This window comes from Tinamus guttatus, unplaced genomic scaffold (genome assembly GCF_059628265.1).
Source record: "Tinamus guttatus ecotype Peru unplaced genomic scaffold, ASM5962826v1 Tinamus_guttatus_pri_ptg000732l, whole genome shotgun sequence".
NCBI classification, from domain to species: domain Eukaryota; kingdom Metazoa; phylum Chordata; class Aves; order Tinamiformes; family Tinamidae; genus Tinamus; species Tinamus guttatus.
This window is the reverse complement of record NW_028289266.1, coordinates 809,271-829,895: the sequence shown is the minus strand read 5'-3', so window position 1 is coordinate 829,895 and position 20,625 is coordinate 809,271. Positions and strand designations below refer to the sequence as shown.

Here is a 20,625-nt window from a genome sequence, read left to right as displayed (position 1 = left end):
CCAGGAAGGTGCAGAGGGAAACTGGGTCAAAGGCCTTACTAAAGTCTAAGTAGATCACATCCACAGCCTTTCCCCCATCTGCTAGGTGAGTGACCTGGTCATAGATCAGGTTTTTCATGCAGGACTGACTTTCATGAAGCTCTCTTGGCTGGGCCTTATTCCCTGATTGTCCCGCACTGCTGTGTGATCACTCTCAAGATGATCTGCTCCATAACTTTCCCTGATACCGAGGTCAGGCTGACAAGCCTATAGGTGCCAGGATCCTCCATCCGACCCATCTTGTAGATGGGTGTCACATTGACAAGTCTTCACTATATGCTCCACTATATGCTTTATAGGACCCTGCTTGGCCTCCAGCTTCTGCTCCAAAAGGGCATTGGTGTTCTGCAGGTCTTGCATTCCACTAGAAGTGATTCGGATGCCTAGGATATACAGAATGACATATAGTCATATGACCCAAGATTTTTCCTCTTCCTTGAATGATAAGAAAGGGATTAATCTCATATACTTGGCGTGGTCTACAGTACATATTCAGACATAATCTGTGTTTTGCATGGCTACATGTGAGCTAAGTGTTTTAACTGACATTATATTGATAGAATACAATTCAGGGCAATGAATAGAGAGTTTAAGTAGCTATCTAGCTGACCAAATCTGTGAACTGTTCTGTGGAACTGATTTCTGGAGTCCTTTGTCTCTACTGTTTAGGAATCCCTCAAGTTTGGACACATATACTGTAGGCATTTGACATTAAACTTTCCCCAGGTGTAGTTCCCACAATTTATTACTCCAGTGTCATTCTAGACACTATAGGTTATTGGGCACATTTGTGCAGGGTTTTCAGATATGACGCGAGACCTATATAAGACCCACACTCTTTTGGAGTATCAAGTGGAAGCCAGTGATAAGATCTGAGAATATCTCAGATAGCACCAGACACTTGTCTTCAACGAACCAATTCCAATCACAGATATTTACATTTCAGGTGCATAAATTGGGACTAATTTATCCTATATCTAACAAAGACCTAAAGTTAAATATATATGTGTTAACCTCCATTTTGAATCTCCAGTTTTGATTTATAATTATCCTGCAAGACTGGGAGTATTTGATTCAGGCACTTAAATACTAAAGAGAGTTTTTATAGGCCAATTTCACAAACAAAAGTAGATTAGGAATTTCTAGAAATTGATTCAGTCCATCTCATAGGTGCATACACAAAAGCATTGCAAGATAATATCTGTGTTCTAATACACTATTTAAGAAAATAGATATCATATCTATTGAAGATTGTATGAATAACCACAGTGTGGGAGATATGATTTATCAAATCGGGACTACCAGTCAAGGCTCTGGATTTAGAGTTAGGACACAAAATCTTTTTATAACTTCATCTTTAGTAAATGATTGCCATATCCCCCCTTTTTTTTCTTTTCCAAACCAAGACTAAACCTTCTGATCTTCCCTATATATATGCCCCTTCATGAGGCATGAGTTGGCGTTATTTCATTGTTATGAATCTCAGATTAAACCTTAGACATCTTCAGAGTTATCATTTCTGCTGTCTATGAAAACACAGATAAAACTGTGGCATTCCTCTTCTTTCTGTGATCACTTCTACTAGTAGACTAGTAGACTATCTGTAATTTGCAGGCCAAATCTCGTGGGACACCGAAGGTAAATAAAGTGGTCAGTTTCTACTTACTGGCATAAATCATGCAACTGGCAACTGGCACAACACTGCGGATGCAATACATCCACACTTCATCCACTCTCTATCGATCGTACTCACAAGGATCAACTAAAGCAGTGGATTCTACCCTGAACTTTCACTGCAGAAGGTTGAGAACTGTTTTGTTTTTAATAACATAGACTGAGGCAATCTTACTTTTGAAGAGGTGATCTGAGTTAGCTACAAACAAACCAGATGCAGAACTATAATTAACTTGCAATTATGCTGTTCTATTGTGGCATGTCAATAAGCTCTATGTAAGTATACCCCTGTTGAGAGCTAGGCTTGGAAACCTCTGGTAGGCTTTGGCAGATGTGTTTGGAGTCTTCTTAATCAGATTGTGTGTGTGCTGCCAGTACTTGGCATTCACTTCACAATTCAGGAGATATACCTAGTATAATTTTAGCAAAATGCAGATGTAGAATCTAAGACACCGATAATATATGTAATTTAATATTTCTTTATAGTCTGTGGAGAGGATGGACAATAATGATAGCATGATTGATCTGGGTTATTTTAGACACGTGTTCCTGCTGAGATGTATGCTGGGGAAGAATAATATGTGCATGAGATGACTAGAAGATGAATGACTGTAAAGTATAAGTTAGAGCATGGTTAGATTTTTTACTGAAAATTTCTGATCTGAGCAGACATATTGTACCCAATCAATTTCTACAAACCTAGCAACAAAGTCTCCAAACTTTTATAGGGCTTTAAGTGGTGGTGGGGCAGTTAGTTACAGATTGAAATCCATTACAAATTAAAAGTTAGGTTAACATGTAACATATTAATTTATTGCAGGTGGATAAGATACATCATTCCTTTGCAGAATGAGTGACAGGAATGAAATTAGCGTCATGTACTTCGTTCTCCTGGGATTTCCCACCTCTGCTGAACTGCAGCTGCTCCTCTTTTCTGCTTTCTTCCTGGCTTATTTATTAACTGTTTTGGAAAATATCGTTATAATTCTTATTATCCGAACTAACCATAATTTGCAGAAACCCATGTATTTCTTCCTGGGGAACTTGGCTTTCTTGGATATCTGGTATGTTTCTGTCATTGAGCCAAAGATGTTAGTAGATTTCCTCTCTCAAGACAAATGCATATCATTCCAGGGGTGCATGACTCAGATGTATTTCTTTGTGACTTTTGTTTGTACTGAGTACGTTCTCTTAGCTGTTACAGCCTATGACCGCTTTTTGGCCATATGCAATCCTCTCCGATATCCACTCATCATGAACTATCGATTCTGTGTTCAGCTAACAGCTGGCTGTTGGATATGTGGTTTGATCACCTCTTCCATCAAGCTGAGCTTTATAGCTCAGCTCTGGTTCTGCAATGTAGACAAAATTAATCATTATTTCTGTGATATTTCACCTCTACTGAATATCTCCTGCAGCTCTTTGACTGAGCTAGTGGATTTCATCTTGGCTCTGATGGTTATCATGGTGCCACTGTGTACTGTGGTCACCTCATATATTTGCATCATGTTCACTGTGTTGAAGATCCCTTCTTCTCAGGGGAGGCAAAAGGCATTTTCTACCTGCAGCTCCCACTTGACTGTAGTAGTGTTGTTCTACTCTACCACCTTGTTCACTTATGCCCACCCAAAGGTTATGTATACCTACAGGGCTAAAAGCTGGTATCAGTAGTAGTACAACTCCTGAATCCACTCATATATTGCCTCAGAAACAAAGAAGTGAGATTTGCCCTGCGGAAGACCTTCACTTGCCCAAGAAACACCTAAGTATTCAAAGACTTCGCTCATGTGCTGACTCAAATGTGCTGATGAATGAAAATCAGGAAATCTAGACCTTGACTCACCATCAAGTGAAACGGTACTTACTATTCATGGATCCAATTACCATATTTATTGAACTCGAACTTGATAAATCTAAGTTTGACCTAAGTCCACCTTTTTTTTCCTTGCATTTTTATGCTACCTGCCTTTTTTGAAATCTTTAATGGAATGACTGCTGCAATTTTTATAGGAAAAGCTTGGCAAAGCTAGAAACTGAACTTCAGATTTCCTTTGCCCTTGTTAGAAAATAGTGTGTGGGATAGGATGAGGCATGTAAATGCACATGTCTGCACCTGATCTACTTTCTCTGAGATTTTCTTATTCTCTGTGGAAAGAAAAGGCATCAACATTGCTGATAAAATTTCAGAACTCAAGTCTTGTAGGCTTGAGCCCATTTAATGATGAAACTGAAAATCATCCAAAGATGAAAAAACAAATATCACCTATCAATAGAGGAAGTATACTGTAAATATCATTCTGTGGTATGGATGTAACGTTATGAGACTCAGACCATTGGCCCCAGAAGGGCCCCAGAATACCAAATGACCTTATTATACCAAGGAAATTTGCAGTCAGACATCTTTCTGGGGCACACCAAATGATTTCCAAGAGAAAATTCAGGCACATCTGACAGGATAGAGCATTTCACAGATTTATTGAGGTAGAATTTGCCATGGATCAGCAATATTACAGAAGTGCCATAGCTCAAAATGTAGATCAAGAGCAACTTAGAGATTCACAGAATGGCTGAGATAGAAAGAGACCTCTGGAGATCAGATAGTCCAACTTCCCTGCTCAAACAGGGTCACCTAAAGTATGTTGCACAGGGTCACGTCCAGGCGATTTTTGAATAACTTAAAGCAAAGATTCCATAACCCCTCTGGATAACCTTTAACAGTGCTCTCTCACCCTCGCAGTTAAAAAGTTTTTCCTCATAATCAGGCAGAATTTCCTGGGTTGAAGTTTGTGCGCATTGGTTCTTCTCCTGTCACTGGGCACCAATGAAAATAGGCTGGCCTCATCCTCCTGATATCCTCCCTTCAGATATTTGTACACACTGATAACCTCCCCTCTTAGTCTTCTCTTCTCCAGGCTAAACAGGCTCAGCTATCAGCCTTTCCTCATAGGAGAGATGCTCCAGTCCCTTCAGCAACTAAATAGCTCTCCACTGGACACACTCCAGTGGCTCCATGTCTTTCCTGCACTCGGAAGCTGAGAATTGGACAGAGCACTCCAGATGTGGCCTCACCAGCACTGAGTAAAGGGGGAGGACCACCTCCCTCGACCTGCTGGCATTGTTCTTCCAAATGCACTCCAGGATACCATAAGCCTTCTTGACAGTAAGGGCATATTGCTGGCTCACGGTTAATTTGCTGTCCACCAGAACCCCAGGTCCTTCTTCACAGAGCTGCTCTCCAGCAGGTCAACTCCCAACCTGTACAGGTGCATGGGTTTTCTTTTTTTTTTTTCTCTCTAGATGTAGGACCCTGCACTTCCCTTTTTTGAATTTGATGAGGGAGGTTTCTTTCCTTTCCAAATCTCTGGCCTGTCCAGGTTTCCCAGAATGGCAGCACAGCCTTCTGGGGTATCAGCCACTCCTCCAGTTTTGAATCTTCAGCAAACTTGTTGAAGATGTACTATGTCTCTTCATCCAATACTTAACCCTGGGGGACACTGCTAGCTATAGATCTTCAGCTAGATGTTGCACAGCTAGTAATAACCTTTTGAGCTCTGCCATTCAGCCAGTTCTGAGCCCACCTCACTGCTGATCTAGCCTCCACTTCCTCAGCTTGTCTATAAGAAAGCTCTCCCCTCATCTACCCTGTTAGTCATTCCATCACATAAGGCTATCATGTTCTTTAAGCATGATTTCCCCTTGATGAATCTATGATTACCTGCTTATCCTTCACATGCTTAGAGATGGTCCCTATCAGGAGCTGTTCCATCACTTTCCCAGGCGTGGACGTGAAGCTGAATGGTCTTTGGTTTCCTGGATCCTGCTTCTGGCCCTTTTTGTAGACCAGAGTGACAGATTTGCTTTCTTCCTGTCCTTAAGTAATCCCTTGCCCAATTGTCCTCCTTTACAGAGGGAGTGAAAATCTTCTTTTTTTCCAGGGGCTAGGACTCCTGAACAATGGGCTTAGCAGTAAAGTCAGGAATTGCAAGAGACCACCCAGGGAAGTGGTGGAGTCCCCAAGTCTCGCAGTAGATTAGGGATGTGATTTAGTAGGCACTGTGGTGATAGCATTAGTGGGACTTAATGATCTTAAAGATCTTTTCCAACCATTACAATTCTCTGACCGAAGCAAAGAAGGCATTCTGTATATTTGCCTTCTCTGTATCCCCTGACTCCAGGGAATGGGAGAGAACATAATCCAAAGTAAGATAAACTGGATGTGTTGCATAAATAACAGTGTTCCCCAAGTTTTTCTATCGAAAAAAAAAAACAACAATTTAATGTGGATTTATTTAAAATAAAGTCCCCAAAGAAAGATAATTTAATATAGTGCATTGGACCTAAATATTGAAAGATTGTAGGTTTTGTTACCAAAAAAAAACAACACATGTCCTAGGGTACCTGAGATATCTGCAGAGGTTTGTGGAATGATTGCATTTTCCTGAAGTGAGTATTCTCTCCTTGTCACTCAGAGAATAAAGAAAAATATGAGCTTTACAGAAAGGAAACACACTGGTAGGCAGAAGATACTGTGAAATATCTTGTTCATTGCTTGATCATAAAATTTTGCATAGTAGTTGGATCCATCCTATGGTCCCTTGAGGAGCTACATGGCTGTCTGGTGGGCTCTAAAGGACCTGCTGAAGCCAGTGTCCTCTACTCCAGCTTGCGCCTGATGCCCTTCTCCTGCCCTTCCTCCTGGGAGTCCCCAACCGCAGCCCCCTAACTCTCCACTGGGACCACTCTACTTGACTCTAGTTGAGAGACTGATGGGAGCACAGAACAGGAGGCAGGCTGTGGTATAGACCCTGCTTGCTGTGCCTCAGACAGAGTAGCAACTTCCTGTTCAGAGGGCAGATCTGGAAGTACTGTGTGTGTATCCTTATAGCAGTGATCCTTCCAGAGTCTTCAGGTGTGTTCCAAAAGATTAGCTGCTCTTGCACTGACAGATGCAAACCCATTACCGAGGTAGGTTTTGGTCCCTATCAGGTCCCTAATCAGCCCTTATCAGGGCTCTGTGCCCCTCACAGTCAAGAAGTATTTCTGCATAGTTAGATGGAACTTCCAGTGTTTTTGTTTGTGGCCACTGCCTCTTGTTATGTGCCTGGGCACCACCGAAAATAGGCTAGCCCCATTTTGGATCTTAACCCTCCCTTAAGCCAGGCAGATGATTTTCCAATTTCTGCCTCATTTTCTTAAACTGTTTGCTGGCATAAGCATTTTTTTCTGGAGGCATGTTGAACTCATGCTTAAAGTATTCACAGTTTGGAGCTCCAGGCATCCAGTCCTTAAGGTTCAACACACAGCACAGTCTTGCCCTCGACTTTGGGCTTGTCCTCTTGCAGAGTGAAAGAGAGGCAAGGTCAGCGCCTGGAAACCTTCACACCATTTTGTGCTAGGGCAATGAGAGCCCACTTGCAATACCCAGGACATTATAAGTAAGAGGATAGGGTATGGATGAAGGTTTTCACTAGTTGATCCTTCTGGAGGGAAGAGCAGCTGTCATGGCTTCCCCATTCTGGTTGGGAAAAGATGATTTCTACAGTCCTAGTCCTCAAGGACCACATCTTCCTTCTTACGCCGAAACCCGGAGGAGGCATCAGCTATGCTGGGACTGTTGATCAAGATTGTGCCTGGGAGCATCAAAGTAAGAGGGTCCTCATAAATCAAGAACCACCTGCCACAGGCAGCTCACAGGTGCTGCTACTGGGTACAGAAGCACAACTCCCTCCCACCGTCACCTCTCCCTAGGACTGAGGAGATCCAGTCCTCACCCAAGAACTGCTTGCTCATTCTGTCCACAAGACATGCTCCAAGGATGAGGAGAGCGCTTCTGTATAGCGATACAGCCAGGCAGGTCCTGGTGGCCACTGGCTCAAGAGGATCTGGCCATATCTTCCTCAGTTCCAAAGGACTGTGCCCAAAAGTCATCTGCTGCAGTGTGTGCCACACTGCCTTTCTACCAGGGATGCAGAAAGGTATCCATCTGATCGTTCCATAACTCTGTTCCAGAAAAACTCTATTCCCACTGAGCAGTCTGGGAGATGATCCACAGAGGAAAGACCACACGGAGGTCCAAAGTGGGATACAGAAGAACTTTAATGAGTCATCAGAAGGAAACAAGGTTGCCCTGAGTGGAGGCCCAGTGACCACAGTGGAGTTGCCACAAGGGATCTGTCTCTCTGCCTCCCAGAGAGAGAGGAGCCAGCACGTGCCCACAGATGGCTTTGGGGGGTTTGTGGCTCAGGGCAGTAGAATACAACAGGGTGTGAGTGGGAAAGAAGAGAGGGAAAGACAGGAAAATCACACATGGGCCATGTTTTCAGGAAGCCCAGGCTGGTCTCTTGAGGTCTTCGTTGGCAGGGGAAACTGGGATACTCAGCCGTTTGGAAACCAATAGCCAGAAGCTATTTTCTCAGGACAGCATCAGTTTTACCAGGGCAGGCACCTTCTGCCACAGTAGCGACTGGTAATGCTGGAGAGGTCGCAGCAGTCAGAATTGATGGGAACTCCCTCACAGCTGAGGATGCGGCCAACAGCAGCGGAGGTGGAGGATCCCACAACGGTGTTCTGCGGGAAGGAGCTAAGGATGGGTCCGGGCAGGGACACCACCACAGGAGAGGGCTCAATGACAACGGTGGAGTCCTGGCACTGCCTGACACAGGGCTCGTTGCAGCTGTTGGCCAGCGGGGTGGGCCCGCAGGGCCGGCATGGCACACACGGGTTGTAGCAGGACATGTCTGAGGAGCTGGAGGCACCTGTGAGAGAGTATGTGGGGAAGCAGAGCAGCTGAGTGCATGAGGCGCAGCCTGGCACCCTGCCATGAGAGAACCAAGGCACCTGTTGGGTTGGGAGCTCAAGGCTGTGAAGGGAGGCACAGGGGATTGTGTCTGTCTCAGTCCCAAAGGTCCTGTGAGGAGCTGCCAAGCCCAGAGAGGCTCCTGCCTAGCGCCCAGCACCAATGGCACCTCAGCCTCCCTCAATGCTAGACCCTCTCCACCTTCCCCTTCCCATTACTAGAAGGCCCAACTCCCAGCATAGGACAGAGGTGAGATGTCTGCTGAAGCAAGACCTCATCCTGGAGCAGGAGGAGAGTCTTCCAGCTTACCTGGTTCCCAAGGAGAAGGAGGCCAGAGATGTGGATGAGGGAGTGAGGACTTGGGCTGGCTTTTATACCGGTTCTGCACTGCCCCAGGCCCAGAGGCACATGTACTGGAGGTAATAATTTCCCGACAAGCTAATCTCAAATGCAAAGAATCCCAACTAATCATATGGGCTGTTTCCTGCATTGCTGTCTTTTCATTTCCTTGTTTATGCCAGACCTGCCTTCCTGTGAAGGCTCTTGTAAAATGCTGTGGTGGGAGCCTCAAGGATTTGCAGGCAGGAATGTGTCCGTGACATCACAAGATGTGGACCAAGTGCCAAATAAGTTGTTTGCAGGCAGGGGACATTGACCTGGGGCACTTCTCGGTCGTTGTTTGCAGGAAGTGTCACAATTCTTCCCAACCCTGTAGTTCCAAGTAGGATGCCAAAGGGCTCCAGTCCAAGGTTACATGTCGCATCCTTCTCCCTCTCCCTTCCTCCTAGCTTGCTCTAATGGCCACTGGCCATTCCCTCCCTTGGTGTGCGGGCTGCACCCCTTGCTTGCAGATTTCTGCCTCCTTATAGGGTTGGAATTAATGATCTTAAAGGTCTTTTCCAACCATTATGATTCTCTGACTGAAGCAAAGAAGGCATTCTGTATGTTTGTCTTCTCTGTATCCCTTGACTCCAGGGAATTGGAGAGAACATAATCCAAAGTAAGATAATCTGGATGTATTGCATGAATCACAGTGTTCCCCAAGTTCTTCTATCAAGAAAAGAAACGAACATTTAGTGTGGATTTATTTAAAATAAAGTCTCCAAAGGAGGATAATTTAATATAGTACATTGGATCTAAATATTGAAAGATTGCAGGTTTTGTTACTGAAAAAAACAACACATGTCCTAGGGTACCTGAGATATCTGCAGAGGTTTGTGGAATGATTGCACTTTCCTGAAGTGAGTATTCTCTCCTGCCACCCAGAGAATAAAGAAAATTTTCAGCTTTACAGAAAGGAAACACACTGGTTGGTAGAAGGGCACTCTCTTCTTTTCTTTTTTAGTAGATTCTCAAAAAGAGGTTAATATTGAGCCCACAAATTTTGCTTAAAAAAGGGCATGAAAAGTTCTATAGTAGACACACTTAGAGCACAATCCACTAGAGCCAAAGAGCACAATCCACTAGAGACAAATAGTCAGAATGTAAGACAAGGAGCATCAAGTCCCAGGAACATCCAGAAACTTTCATGATCACAGCTGAGCAGTGTTATGAATAAAAGCAAGGTTTATTAAAGAAATCTAAGACATTCAGATCAGATGGAGTTGGGGACCCGCTGAACCAGATTTAGACATTTATACTCTGGTTGTCTCCATTTGACATGTAATATTGAGTCCTTTTATAATCATTCAAAAGTTGCAGGCCCTTCCAGGTCCTAGTTACTCATACCATAGCATGCAGACATCTGAAGTAAGTCACATGTATCACACTCTGGAAACGCCCCATTTCTAGGCCCTGGAGCACACCTAACTCAGGTGGAGAGGTCCATAATGAAAACTTCCAAATTTCATAATGAAAACTTCCAAAGGTAAGTCAGGTAAATCAACAATAAACCAAGTTGTTTATTTCTCCATGACTCCTTGTAATTTCCAAAACTATTTTTAGACATTTTGCTTTTATCCACTCGTTTTAGAAATGAATGGAGTAACTGCAATCTAGGTTGCAAACACTGAGCATTGAGGAATAAAGCTTGTGTCTGAATTGTTCTCTAAAAACATATGTGTATATGTAAAAAACAAAAACAGAATGTATCTGAATTTTGTTTCTATATGTTTATGTACAAGAGCGTGGTTGTTACAGGAAAAGAGAGACCAGTTTCTTTTTGAGAGATAGGCTGGTAACAATACAACTTGACATGGTATGAAGACACCACTTTTAAGTGATCAGGCTTACATCTTGCAGATACTCAGTGTTCTGGAAAAAAAAAAAAAAAAAAAAAAACAGACATTCCCAAATATATTAACTTCAAACTTTTCCATCAAGTGTCTTGAGCAATCATGTAAGCATGACACAACCAGAAGGCTCTGTTCAGTTCTCATTATATTGTGTCAATAGATTGTCAAGAAGATTTGAGGACAGGGAGTGGATTTAAGATATGCCAGAGCTGACTAGAAATCAGAAGTTCCCAGTTCAAGAAAATGAATTTCTAAATTAGCCTTTAGTTCTCTTCCTACTCAGAGAAAAATTCTTTCCCTTTAAAATTAACTGAATTGCCAGCCATAGTTGCTTCTTTCTTTTGACTGTAAAGGGAATCTAAACAATAAACTCAAATGCACATGCCTATATTGTAGATTAATCCCTCCATACAGAAACTGCCTAGGGAAAAACTGAATTGATGGGACAATATACTAAACAGAATATCCCTCTGTGTGACCTATTATCATAGGTATTTCTGGAAGCCTCTTCTACTGACCACCATTTTAATCGCAATGTCCACTGGGCTTCCAAAGGATCTAAAGTAGTGGAAAATGGCCGTATGTCATGCATCTTAGAGGCATCAAGACAGCATTCAGCTCTACTTTTAAATATCTAAATTTAGATAACATGGAGGCATCTGCATCTGAAGTAAACATTCAGGCTCCTAATGTGCTCCTTTTACAGTCACTGATGTTCTAATAAATTCAGCTAGAGTGTTCTAGTAAGCTGGTCAGCTCACCCAAATATATCTTGGTGAGGGATCCACTACATTATGTAGGTAGAAACCATTAAGTGGTATGCATGTTTCATGCCAATTGAGTTAAGTGGCAGAGAACGCTCCTGATTACTGTGTAATTTAGTAACATAGATAGAGCGTTATAGACTGCAACATGTGAAGGCTAGGTGCCACCTGAATTACAAGAATGAGTTAAATACTTTCAGAAATCTCATTTTTGGCCAAACTTTAGCCTGCTCCTAAAGTAAATGTAATGACTTTAATCCATTTTAAATTGTATTGCAATGTCATAGTGCTGTGGAGGAGAACGATACTGATGAAATTTTAGGTGTCCCAGAGTAGTACACCTGGCCTCTGGATTACACTGTGGGAGAGTATAATCTAACACAGGTCTATACCAATGTGTCAGATACTATATGGCCTCTAAAATATTGCCTCAAGCCTATGGATTCTAGGATATAGTTTATCTTGTTGTACAGAAGAACTTCAAGACAGGACAGATTAGAGGAAGTCTAGCTGGTTAGGTCATGTAAATATATAAATGGGAAAGATGAATACTACCTGTCATAGTCTGAAGCAGTCTTTTCCCTACCTCTCAAATTCTATGTGGATCTAATTTCCTTGGCAACTTTTCAGTTCCCAAAGTCAAGGCTCTTGGGCCAAAAGCGGTTCAACATATGGAACTTTAATCTGACTCCTACAGTGGAGTGGCTCATCTTTCCCATAGAATAGAGAACACTACTCTCCTAGTCTTGCAAAATTCTTCGTCTCTAACTTCAATACAAAACTAATTCAACTAAAAAAAAAGCCCCAATTTTTATCACCTAACACTTCATTTTTCTGGCAATGTTTTCATGCTTGAAAAGTGGCATTTTCTTTTCTTTTCAATCACTTACTTAAATCAAGCCTCAAGTAAGTTGGCTGATATGGTTCATTTTCAACTTTTAACAAGTAGATTTTGTGATTTAGTTTTCAGTTCATAATTGTTTTAATTTTCAATAGGAGCCTAATTTTTGTGTACCTAACACAAGCCACCAGCATCTGCACAACAATGAACAAAGTGGTTTTTGCCTTCTTTACTCTCCTGGCCCCTTCTGATCAACAGAAGCTTATCTATGGCCTGAGGAATAGGCCCGTTAACTAGTGTTGTGATATTATCTTCTCTGACTTTGGGCATATACTGGCTTAGCGTGCTAATTATTGAGTCTTTGCATACATTCAGTGATGACACATGGAATTCTTCCAAGTTTATATCACTGAAGTGACTGAATTAATTGTCTTTGGAGGAGACAGCTTCTCTCCATTAGCTGTAGACAATTCTAGTCTACTCACAACTCCTCCCCTCCTGTCATCCATATTTGTGTCAACTCAAGGCCCATTGTTATTAGCTTTGGAGATCTCCTGGCACCATCTGACCTGTTTGAGAGTTTAAGATATCTCAGATTTTGTTAAATCATTCAAGAATGAGTGAATGAAATTCATTCATCAGCATGTAGGGGACTGGTCACATTTCAGATATCACAGGGATAGCCTGCTGAACTTGCAGGTGACAGTCTAGATGGGTGTATGGTCTCCTACATGTCCTCTACTATATTTGTTGTCCCTTTATGTATGCATTTATCAGTATAGATGTAGTCCCAATATTTTACGGTCAGCAAGATTACTGACAAGACTGCTACTACCACAGCAAACAGGTAACTGAATGGCCTCGATGCCCTCCTGCTTAGGGGGCATTTGTGACTTAGGATGATCAAAATGTGAGAATTGACATCAGAGCTGTCATCTTGACAGAAAAGAAAATTTAAGCATTGTTATGACTGGATTCTTCTTTTCTTGAGAGAGACCTCTACAAACTGCAGTTTCTCTAAGTCCCTTAGAAAGGTTATGTAAGTCTTTTACTTAAGAGACTTCCTAAAACTTGCAGCTAAATTGTTTGCCTCACCCTGTAAGGCTCCTAATACTTTTTCAGACCCAGCCAGCACAGAATGCATTAAGATCATTCTATGCTGAATGCTTGCCAAAAACCCTCACCAAATTCTGTGCTTCTTCCGTGGGACAAGAATACTGCAACGTGCATAAATAGCTTAGGAGCCCTTTGGTGTTCATAAGAGCCTTTCAGAACCCTTTCCATGCCGCATTGATATCTGAGTCTGAATGCCCAGCAGACTCCCCTGAGAGAGATGGGAGGTTTCATGCAGGGCCACATGCTCCAAAGCTGCTGCTATGCCACGAGGGGCATCAATAAATGACCCTCTTTCCAACAGGGACTGTATGAAGTTTGCAAGCTCCCTGAGTGCCTCTCCCCTCGTGAAAGCTGCTCTGCCTGGGCTTAGCTCCATCTTATGCAGAGAACAGCTGAGGGCTGCCCACCTTTCCTCTAAGAACTTTGGAGAGACAGATCACTGCAAATCAGCTCTGCTGTGACGCCTCAGCTAGGGCTTACCAACCCTTTTCAAGGAAGCAGCTTGAAGCTGTAGCTCTAGTGTTTAGCCCCAGCTGAGGTGCCACTCCAGCCACTTCACAGCCATGCCCTTTGGATAGGCATGGAGACTGCTAATCTTAAGTCAGATGATGACATGTGGATGACTTTCCGCCTTGGACTGCCTCATCACTGTGGACTTGCATGACAATCACTGGCATGTGCCGTAGTGTGATTATTGTCAGCAACGATCAACCTGGCCTTGTCTTTCCCAGCTTGACATGTCTTAGATAAGAGTTTGAGCCACTGAGAGCAAGGACAGATGGAGATGGTTCAGCTGGAGAGATGGTTCTCCTCAGTACCTTCAGGAAGGGGGAAAGGCTTGGGTAGAAGGAGAGTCCTTTTGCAGATTAACACCAGGCTGCATGGCTGGTGCTGGGGGCAGGGCTTTGGCTTCTCTCACCCCTGTTTAGATGGGGCTATACTTGACATGACCAAGTGGGGAACAACTACCTCTGTCAACCAGCTTGCTCTGCTAAGTCAGGGATCTTTAAAGCTGGTAAGGAGAGAGGGGCGTTCTCCTTAACCTGAATAGACTTAAGGGCACAAGGGGCATAACGGATTTGTGTGGCAGGCAGCATGAGAGGAGAGGCTGTGCTGCTTCTCCTGTGAAAGCAGCACCAACTGGGTCCATCTAAAAGACTCGTACAGAAGGAACAGAGAATGGGAGTAAAAGTGGGAGACCTCAGAAGTCCGCACACAGGTGCAGACCTGTGACCTCTCTGGGCTTTGGAAGATGACTTGGGTTAGCTCTTGTGGTTGCAATGCTTCAGTGGAGGGACCACAACTTGCCTACACCTGGATGCCTGAGTCAGACTGGAGTTTCACTGTCATTCACTGTTTGCCCCTTCAGCTCATTAACAGAGCTGCACACCCATATACGCAAACATGCATATGCAGGGAAAAGTTGTTCTAGTTGTGGGCAGGGTAATGCAGCCAGCAACAGCAGGGATGCAAATGCCCTGGCAGGGAGAGCTCTGAGCCCAGAAAGAGATATTGGCCAGGACTCATCCTTACTGGAGTGGGGAGTTAATGCCCGGCCTATGCTGGGCACACGCCACTTTCCCACGCCCCATGGGGCAAAGATGCACCCCATGGTGTGCCGTAAGGTAAAAGAAAGGTCCCTCTGGGAAACACAGACTTCCTTGGTTTGCTTTGGGGGCCTTTCTCTTGAAACTGACCTGCTGCTTCTATAGTGGTTGTTTCACAAGCTGCTGGAGCATATCTGCCATTCCTGCACTTTTTACAAAATTGCAAAAATTAGACTGCTATTATTTCCTATAATTTACAGCCTTTTATTGCCTTGAGGGCTATGCTGTTTTTCTTGCAATGTTGCAACGTGTCCTGCAGAGGACAGCAGGCACCAGAGATCCGTGCTTTACTTCTGCCTCCTTGTTTCTTTTGCACGAAACGCCCCTTCTTCTGGTACCTGCTCTTCAGCATTCGCTCCTTCTTGCATTTATCCAGGACAGCCGCAGTTTGCTTTGCATCGGCTGCATCCTTCCTCCAAGAACTGAGGCTCTGCATTATACTGAAATGTAAACAAGAAGGAGAACCTAGAGTCTTACATTCCCAGGAATAAATCATGTTATTGCTACACACTGGTTCACTCTGCACGTCGTCTAGGAAGTGCCTGAAGTGTCAAGGGGCTGTGTGTGCCCTTCTGCTGACCAGAGCTCTCCAGTCAGGAGGATGAAACACTGAAGCCACAGTCACGGTCCCCAGAGTGGGGGCCAGCATATGGCCATGCTCTGCTTAATCCAGGGGAACAGAGTGATCTGTCGCCATGCACTGTTCCTCCTGGTATAAGCCATGTCCAGCCCCCATCCCTGGAGATCCCCCTAAAACGCAGTGAGTTCCCTGAAAGCAGCACAAGAGTGCAACAGAGAGCAGGCATGAGGTGCTGCACGTGTTGTGGAGGCAACAGAGGGGACCTGCACTTGGGAGTAGAGCATCTTCCCTCGTTCTGGTGATGGATGGGAGAGTGAGGGGAAGAGGTCCTGGGCTGTTAAAAAGGCCCAGCACAATCCAGAGGAAGAGGAAGAGGAAGAGGAAGTTGCTTCGGAGTGGCACACTGACACGGCAAGCAGTACCGCACAGCCCAGGTCAGATGGCGTCCAGCGGGAGTATGCTAGTGGGGAAGTGAGGATAGGAAATGATCCCGGAGTGTCCTCTTTCACCCCTCCTGGGAAACCTGTGGCCTCTGTTGCTTCCCTGAAATGCCTGTATACCAATGCGCGAAGCATGGGGAATAAGCAGGATGAACTGGAGATCTGTGTGCGGTCCCAGCGTCATGATCTCATCGGAATCACAGAGACGTGGTGGGATAGCTCGCACGACTGGAGCGCTGCCATGGAAGGCTATGTGCTCTTCAGGAAGGACAGGCTGGGAAGGTGAGGTGGTGGAGTTGCTCTTTATGTGAGAGAGGAACTGGAATGCATGGAGCTCAACCTGGGAGTTGAGGATGAGCGAGTTGAGAGCTTGTGGGTAAGGATTAGAGGGCAGGCTAATGTGGGAGACACTGTGGTGGGTGTCTGCTACAGGCCACCTGACCAAGAAGAGGAGGTTGACGAGGCCTTCTATAGGCAGCTGGATGTTGCCTCACGGTCACAGGTCCTGGTTCTCATGGGGGACTTCAACTACCCCGACATCAACTGGGAGGACGACACAGCCAGGCATAAGCAGTCCTGGAGGTTCCTGCAGAGCGTCGACGATAACTTTTTGACGCAGGTTGTGGAGGAGCCGACGAGGAGAGGTGGGCTACTGGACCTCGTGCTATCAAATAGGGAGGGCCTAGTAGGAGATGTTAAGGTGGGGGGTAGCCTCGGCTGCAGTGACCATGAGTTGGTGGAGTTCAGGATTCAACGAGGAGGAGGCAGGGCTGTAAGTAGTCTTGCGACGATGGACTTCAGGAGGGCCAACTTTAGCCTCTTCAGAGACCTCCTCGGTAGAATCCCATGGGCTATTGCTCTAGAAGGAAGGGGGGCCCAAGAGAGCTGGTTAGTTTTCAAGCGGCCTCCTCCACGTCCAGCAACAGTGCATCCCTGTGTGTAGGAAGGGAGGCAGAGGGGGCAGGCGACCTGCATGGATGAGCCAGGAGCTTGTGGCAATGTTCAAGCAGAAGGCAGCGGTATACAGAATGTGGAAAAAAGGACAGGCGCCCTGGGAGAAATACAGGAACGTAGTCAGGGAGTGCAGAGATGCGACAAGGAAAGCTAAGGCACGTCTGGAAGGCAAGCTGGCAAGGGACGTTAAAAATAACAAAAAAAATTTCTTCAAATACATTAACAGCAAAAGGAAGATCAGGGAAAACGTGGGTCCGCTGGAGGACGGGATGGGCACCTTGGTTACAAATAACACAGAAAAAGCAGAGTTGCTGAATGCCTTCTTTGCTTCAGTGTTTACCAAGGACAGCCCTTTAGAGCCCCAGGCCCTAGAGACAAGAGAAGAAGCTGGTGGAGAGGAAGACTTGCCCTGGGTAGAGGAAGATTGGGTCAGAGAGCACCTAAGGAACCTCGATACCCACAAATCCATGGGCCGTGATGGGATGCACCCCAGAGTGCTGCGGGAGCTGGCAGATGCCATAGCTAAGCCGCTCTCCATCATCTTTGAAAGATCCTGGAGAACGGGGGAGGTGCCGGAAGACTGGAAGAAGGCCAATGTCACGCCAGTCTTCAAAAAAGGCAAGAAGGAGGACCCAGGCAACTACAGGCCAGTCAGCCTCACCTCCGTCCCCGGAAAAGTGATGGAACGGCTCATACTGGCCGTTGTCTCCAGGCACATGGAGGACAAGAAGGTGCTCAAGAGTAGTCAGCATGGATTCACCAAGGGGAAATCTTGCCTGACTAACCTGATAGCCTTCTATGATGAAATGACCGGCTGGATAGACGAGGGGAGAGCGGTGGATGTCGTCTATCTCGACTTCACCAAGGCTTTTGACACCGTCCCTCACAACATCCTCCTGGGCAAGCTCCGGAAGTGTGGGATAGATGAGTCGACAGTGAGATGGATTAGGAACTGGCTGGATGGCAGGGCCCAGAGAGTGGTGATCAGCGGTGCAGAGTCTAGTTGGAGGCCTGTGGCTAGTGGGGTCTCCCAGGGGTCAGTCCTTGGTCCAGTCCTGTTCAATTTATTCATCAATGACCTGGATGAAGGCACAGAGTGCTCCCTCAGCAAGTTTGCTGATGACACGAAACTGGGAGGAGTAGCCGATACCCCAGAGGGCTGTGCTGCCATCCAGAGGGACCTGGACAGACTGGACAACTGGGCGGTGAAAAACCTCATGCAATTCAACAAGGCCAAGTGCAAGGTCCTGCACCTGGGGAGGAATAACCCCAGACACCAGTACAGGCTGGGGACCGACCTTGTGGAGAGCAGCTCTGCAGAGAAAGACCTGGGTGTCATGGTGGATGATAAGTTGACCATGAGGCAGCAGTGTGCCCTCGTGGCCAAGAAGGCCAATGGAATCCTGGGCTGCATTAAGAAGAGCATCTCTAGCAGGTCGAGGGAGGTGATCCTGCCCCTCTACTCAGCCCTGGTGAGGCCGCATCTGGAGTACTGTGTCCAGTTCTGGGCTCCACAGTACAAGAGGGATGTGGAGCTGCTGCAGAGAGTCCAGCGCAGGGCTACAAGGATGATCAGGGGCCTGGAACATCTGCCCTATGAGGAGAGGCTGAGGGAGCTGGGCCTGTTCAGCCTGGAGAAGAGAAGGCTGAGAGGGGATCTAATCAGTGTATATAAATACCTCAAGGGAGGGAGTGCAGAGGACGGGGATGGTCTCTTTTCAGTGGTGGCCACTGATAGGACTAGAGGAAATGGCCGGAAACTGAAACATCAAAAATTCCATAGGAACTTAAGGAAAAATTTCTTAACAGTGAGGGTGACAGAGCACTGGAACAGGCTGCCCAGAGAGGTTGTAGAGTCTCCTTCTCTGGAGATCTTCAAAACCCGCTTGGATGCAGTCCTGTGCCACGTGCTCTAGGTGACCCTGCGTGTGCAGGGGGTTTGGACTAGATGATCTCTAGAGGTCCCTTCCAACCCTAAGCATTCTATGATTCTATGATTCTATGATTCCCCAAGAGCTTGTGGGGTCACTCACTTCCCAAGGCTTCCTGCCGTCCTGGGCTGTTCCCTCAAGGAAAGGACCCTCTTCTGCACGACAGGCTCCACAGACACAGGTGGGTTCCTGGGCAGAGACTGAGCACAGGCAGCACTGATGGCCACTGGCTCTGCAGTAGCCACAGAGGCTTTTGTCAGCTCCCAGGGTCAGTGCCTGAAAGGGGCCAATGAAATGTGTCTGCCCCTGCCATTGCTTTGGGAAAGGAGAAGATCACATTGAATTGTTGACCTGAATTGCCCACCTACCTCAGCCCACACCAGCAATGCCTTTTCCCCCTACAGCTTGAGGCACTGTCCTCAGAGAAAAGACCACATGGACACCCAGGCTTCGATGCAACAGAACTTTATTGAGCCTAAAGAGGGAAATGTGCTTGCTCCAAGATGTGGTCACCATGACAGGGAGCACCAGGAGCAGCCAAGAATGTGCATCCTGTCACCAGGGCAGAGTTTCCTCAGGGTGTGTGTCTCCTGTGCCCACAGAAGGAGAGGGTGCAGCAGGTGCAGCCTTGACTGGCCTGAGGGGGTGTCATGGCCAGGGGAGCAGAAGCCAACACGGAAAAAGTAGGGAAAGGGAGAAATGGATTTCAGAACTGGGTTTCTGGGAGCCCAGGCTTTTTCCTTTGGTGCCCTCCTTTTGCAAGGGGACATGAGGATTCTCAGCCTCTAGGAAATTAATAGCCTGCAAACTAGTCCTCAGACTGTCATCAACATGTGGATTCCTGGTGGTCCTTCTCCAATGCCAACATCAGTGGCTTTAGCAGGGGAGACACCTTCTGCTGCAGTAGCGGCTGGAAAACCTGGAGAGGTCACAGCAGTCGGAGTTGATGGGGACTCCCTCACAGCTGAGGATGTGGCCAACGGCAGCGGAGGTGGAGGATCCCACGATGGTGTTCTGTGGGAAGGAGCTGAGGATGGGTCCGGGCAGGGCACCAGCACAGGAGGGGGATCAATAACGACAGTGGAGGCCTGGCACTGCCTGACACAGGGCTCACTGCAGCTGTTGGCCAGCGGGGTGGGCCCGCAGGGCCAGCATGGCACGCACGGTTCATAGCAGGACATGGGTAGGCTCTTCCCACTACAAGAGGGACATGGAGCTTCTAGAGAGGGTCCAGCATAGGGCCACAAAGATAATGATTAAGGGACTGGAGCATCTATCTTATAAGGAAAGACTAAGAGAGCTGGCCTGTTTAGCCTGGAGAAGACTGAGAGGAGATCTGATCAACATGTACAAGTGCGTTAGGGGTGAATGTAAGGAGGATGGGGACAAACTCTTCTCATTGCTGGCCAGTAACAGGACAAGAAGTAATGGGTGCAAGTTGAAACACAGGAAGTTCTACTTCCATGTGAGGAAGAACATCTTTACTGTGAAGGCGACAGAGCCCTGGAACAGGCTGCCCAGAGAGGCTGTGGAGTCTCCTTCTTTGTAGATCTTCCAAACCCACCTGGATGCCACCCTGTGCCACGTGCTCTAGGTGTCCCTGCTGGAGCAGGGGGTTGGACTGGATGGTCTCTAGAGGTCCCTTCTAA

The 20,625-nt window shown here is 46.1% G+C and overlaps 1 protein-coding gene and 1 pseudogene across 1 annotated transcript; one reads left to right on the top strand and one right to left on the bottom strand.

Annotated features, from left to right (window-relative positions):
- Positions 1–2,562: 2,562 nt before the first annotated feature.
- On the top strand, positions 2,563–3,479 carry LOC104580243 (olfactory receptor 6Y1-like; annotated as a pseudogene).
- Positions 3,480–8,142: 4,663 nt separating this feature from the next.
- LOC104580241 (feather keratin Cos2-3) lies at positions 8,143–20,157 on the bottom strand. The gene is made up of 3 exons (XM_010227709.2): positions 20,091–20,157; positions 8,819–8,896; positions 8,143–8,468 (listed from the first exon to the last, which is right to left on the bottom strand). The coding sequence occupies exons 1-3, from the start codon at positions 20,155–20,157 to the stop codon at positions 8,143–8,145; spliced, it is 471 nt and encodes a 156-aa protein (XP_010226011.2).
- Between the last annotated feature and the right edge of the window lie 468 nt (positions 20,158–20,625).

Bases quoted from the DNA above. Each gene is read 5' to 3' on its own strand.
- LOC104580241 (XM_010227709.2), bottom strand. From the start codon at position 20,157: ATGTCCTGCTATGAACCGTGCGTGCCATGCTGGCCCTGCGGGCCCACC. The intron at 8,897-20,090 runs GTGAGCCCTGTG...GGCCTGGGGCAG, and splicing joins CCCGCTGGCCAACAGCTGCA to TGCAGAACCGGTATAAAAGC. The intron at 8,469-8,818 runs GTAAGCTGGAAG...ACTCTCTCACAG, and splicing joins TCCTTCTCCTTGGGAACCAG to GTGCCTCCAGCTCCTCAGAC.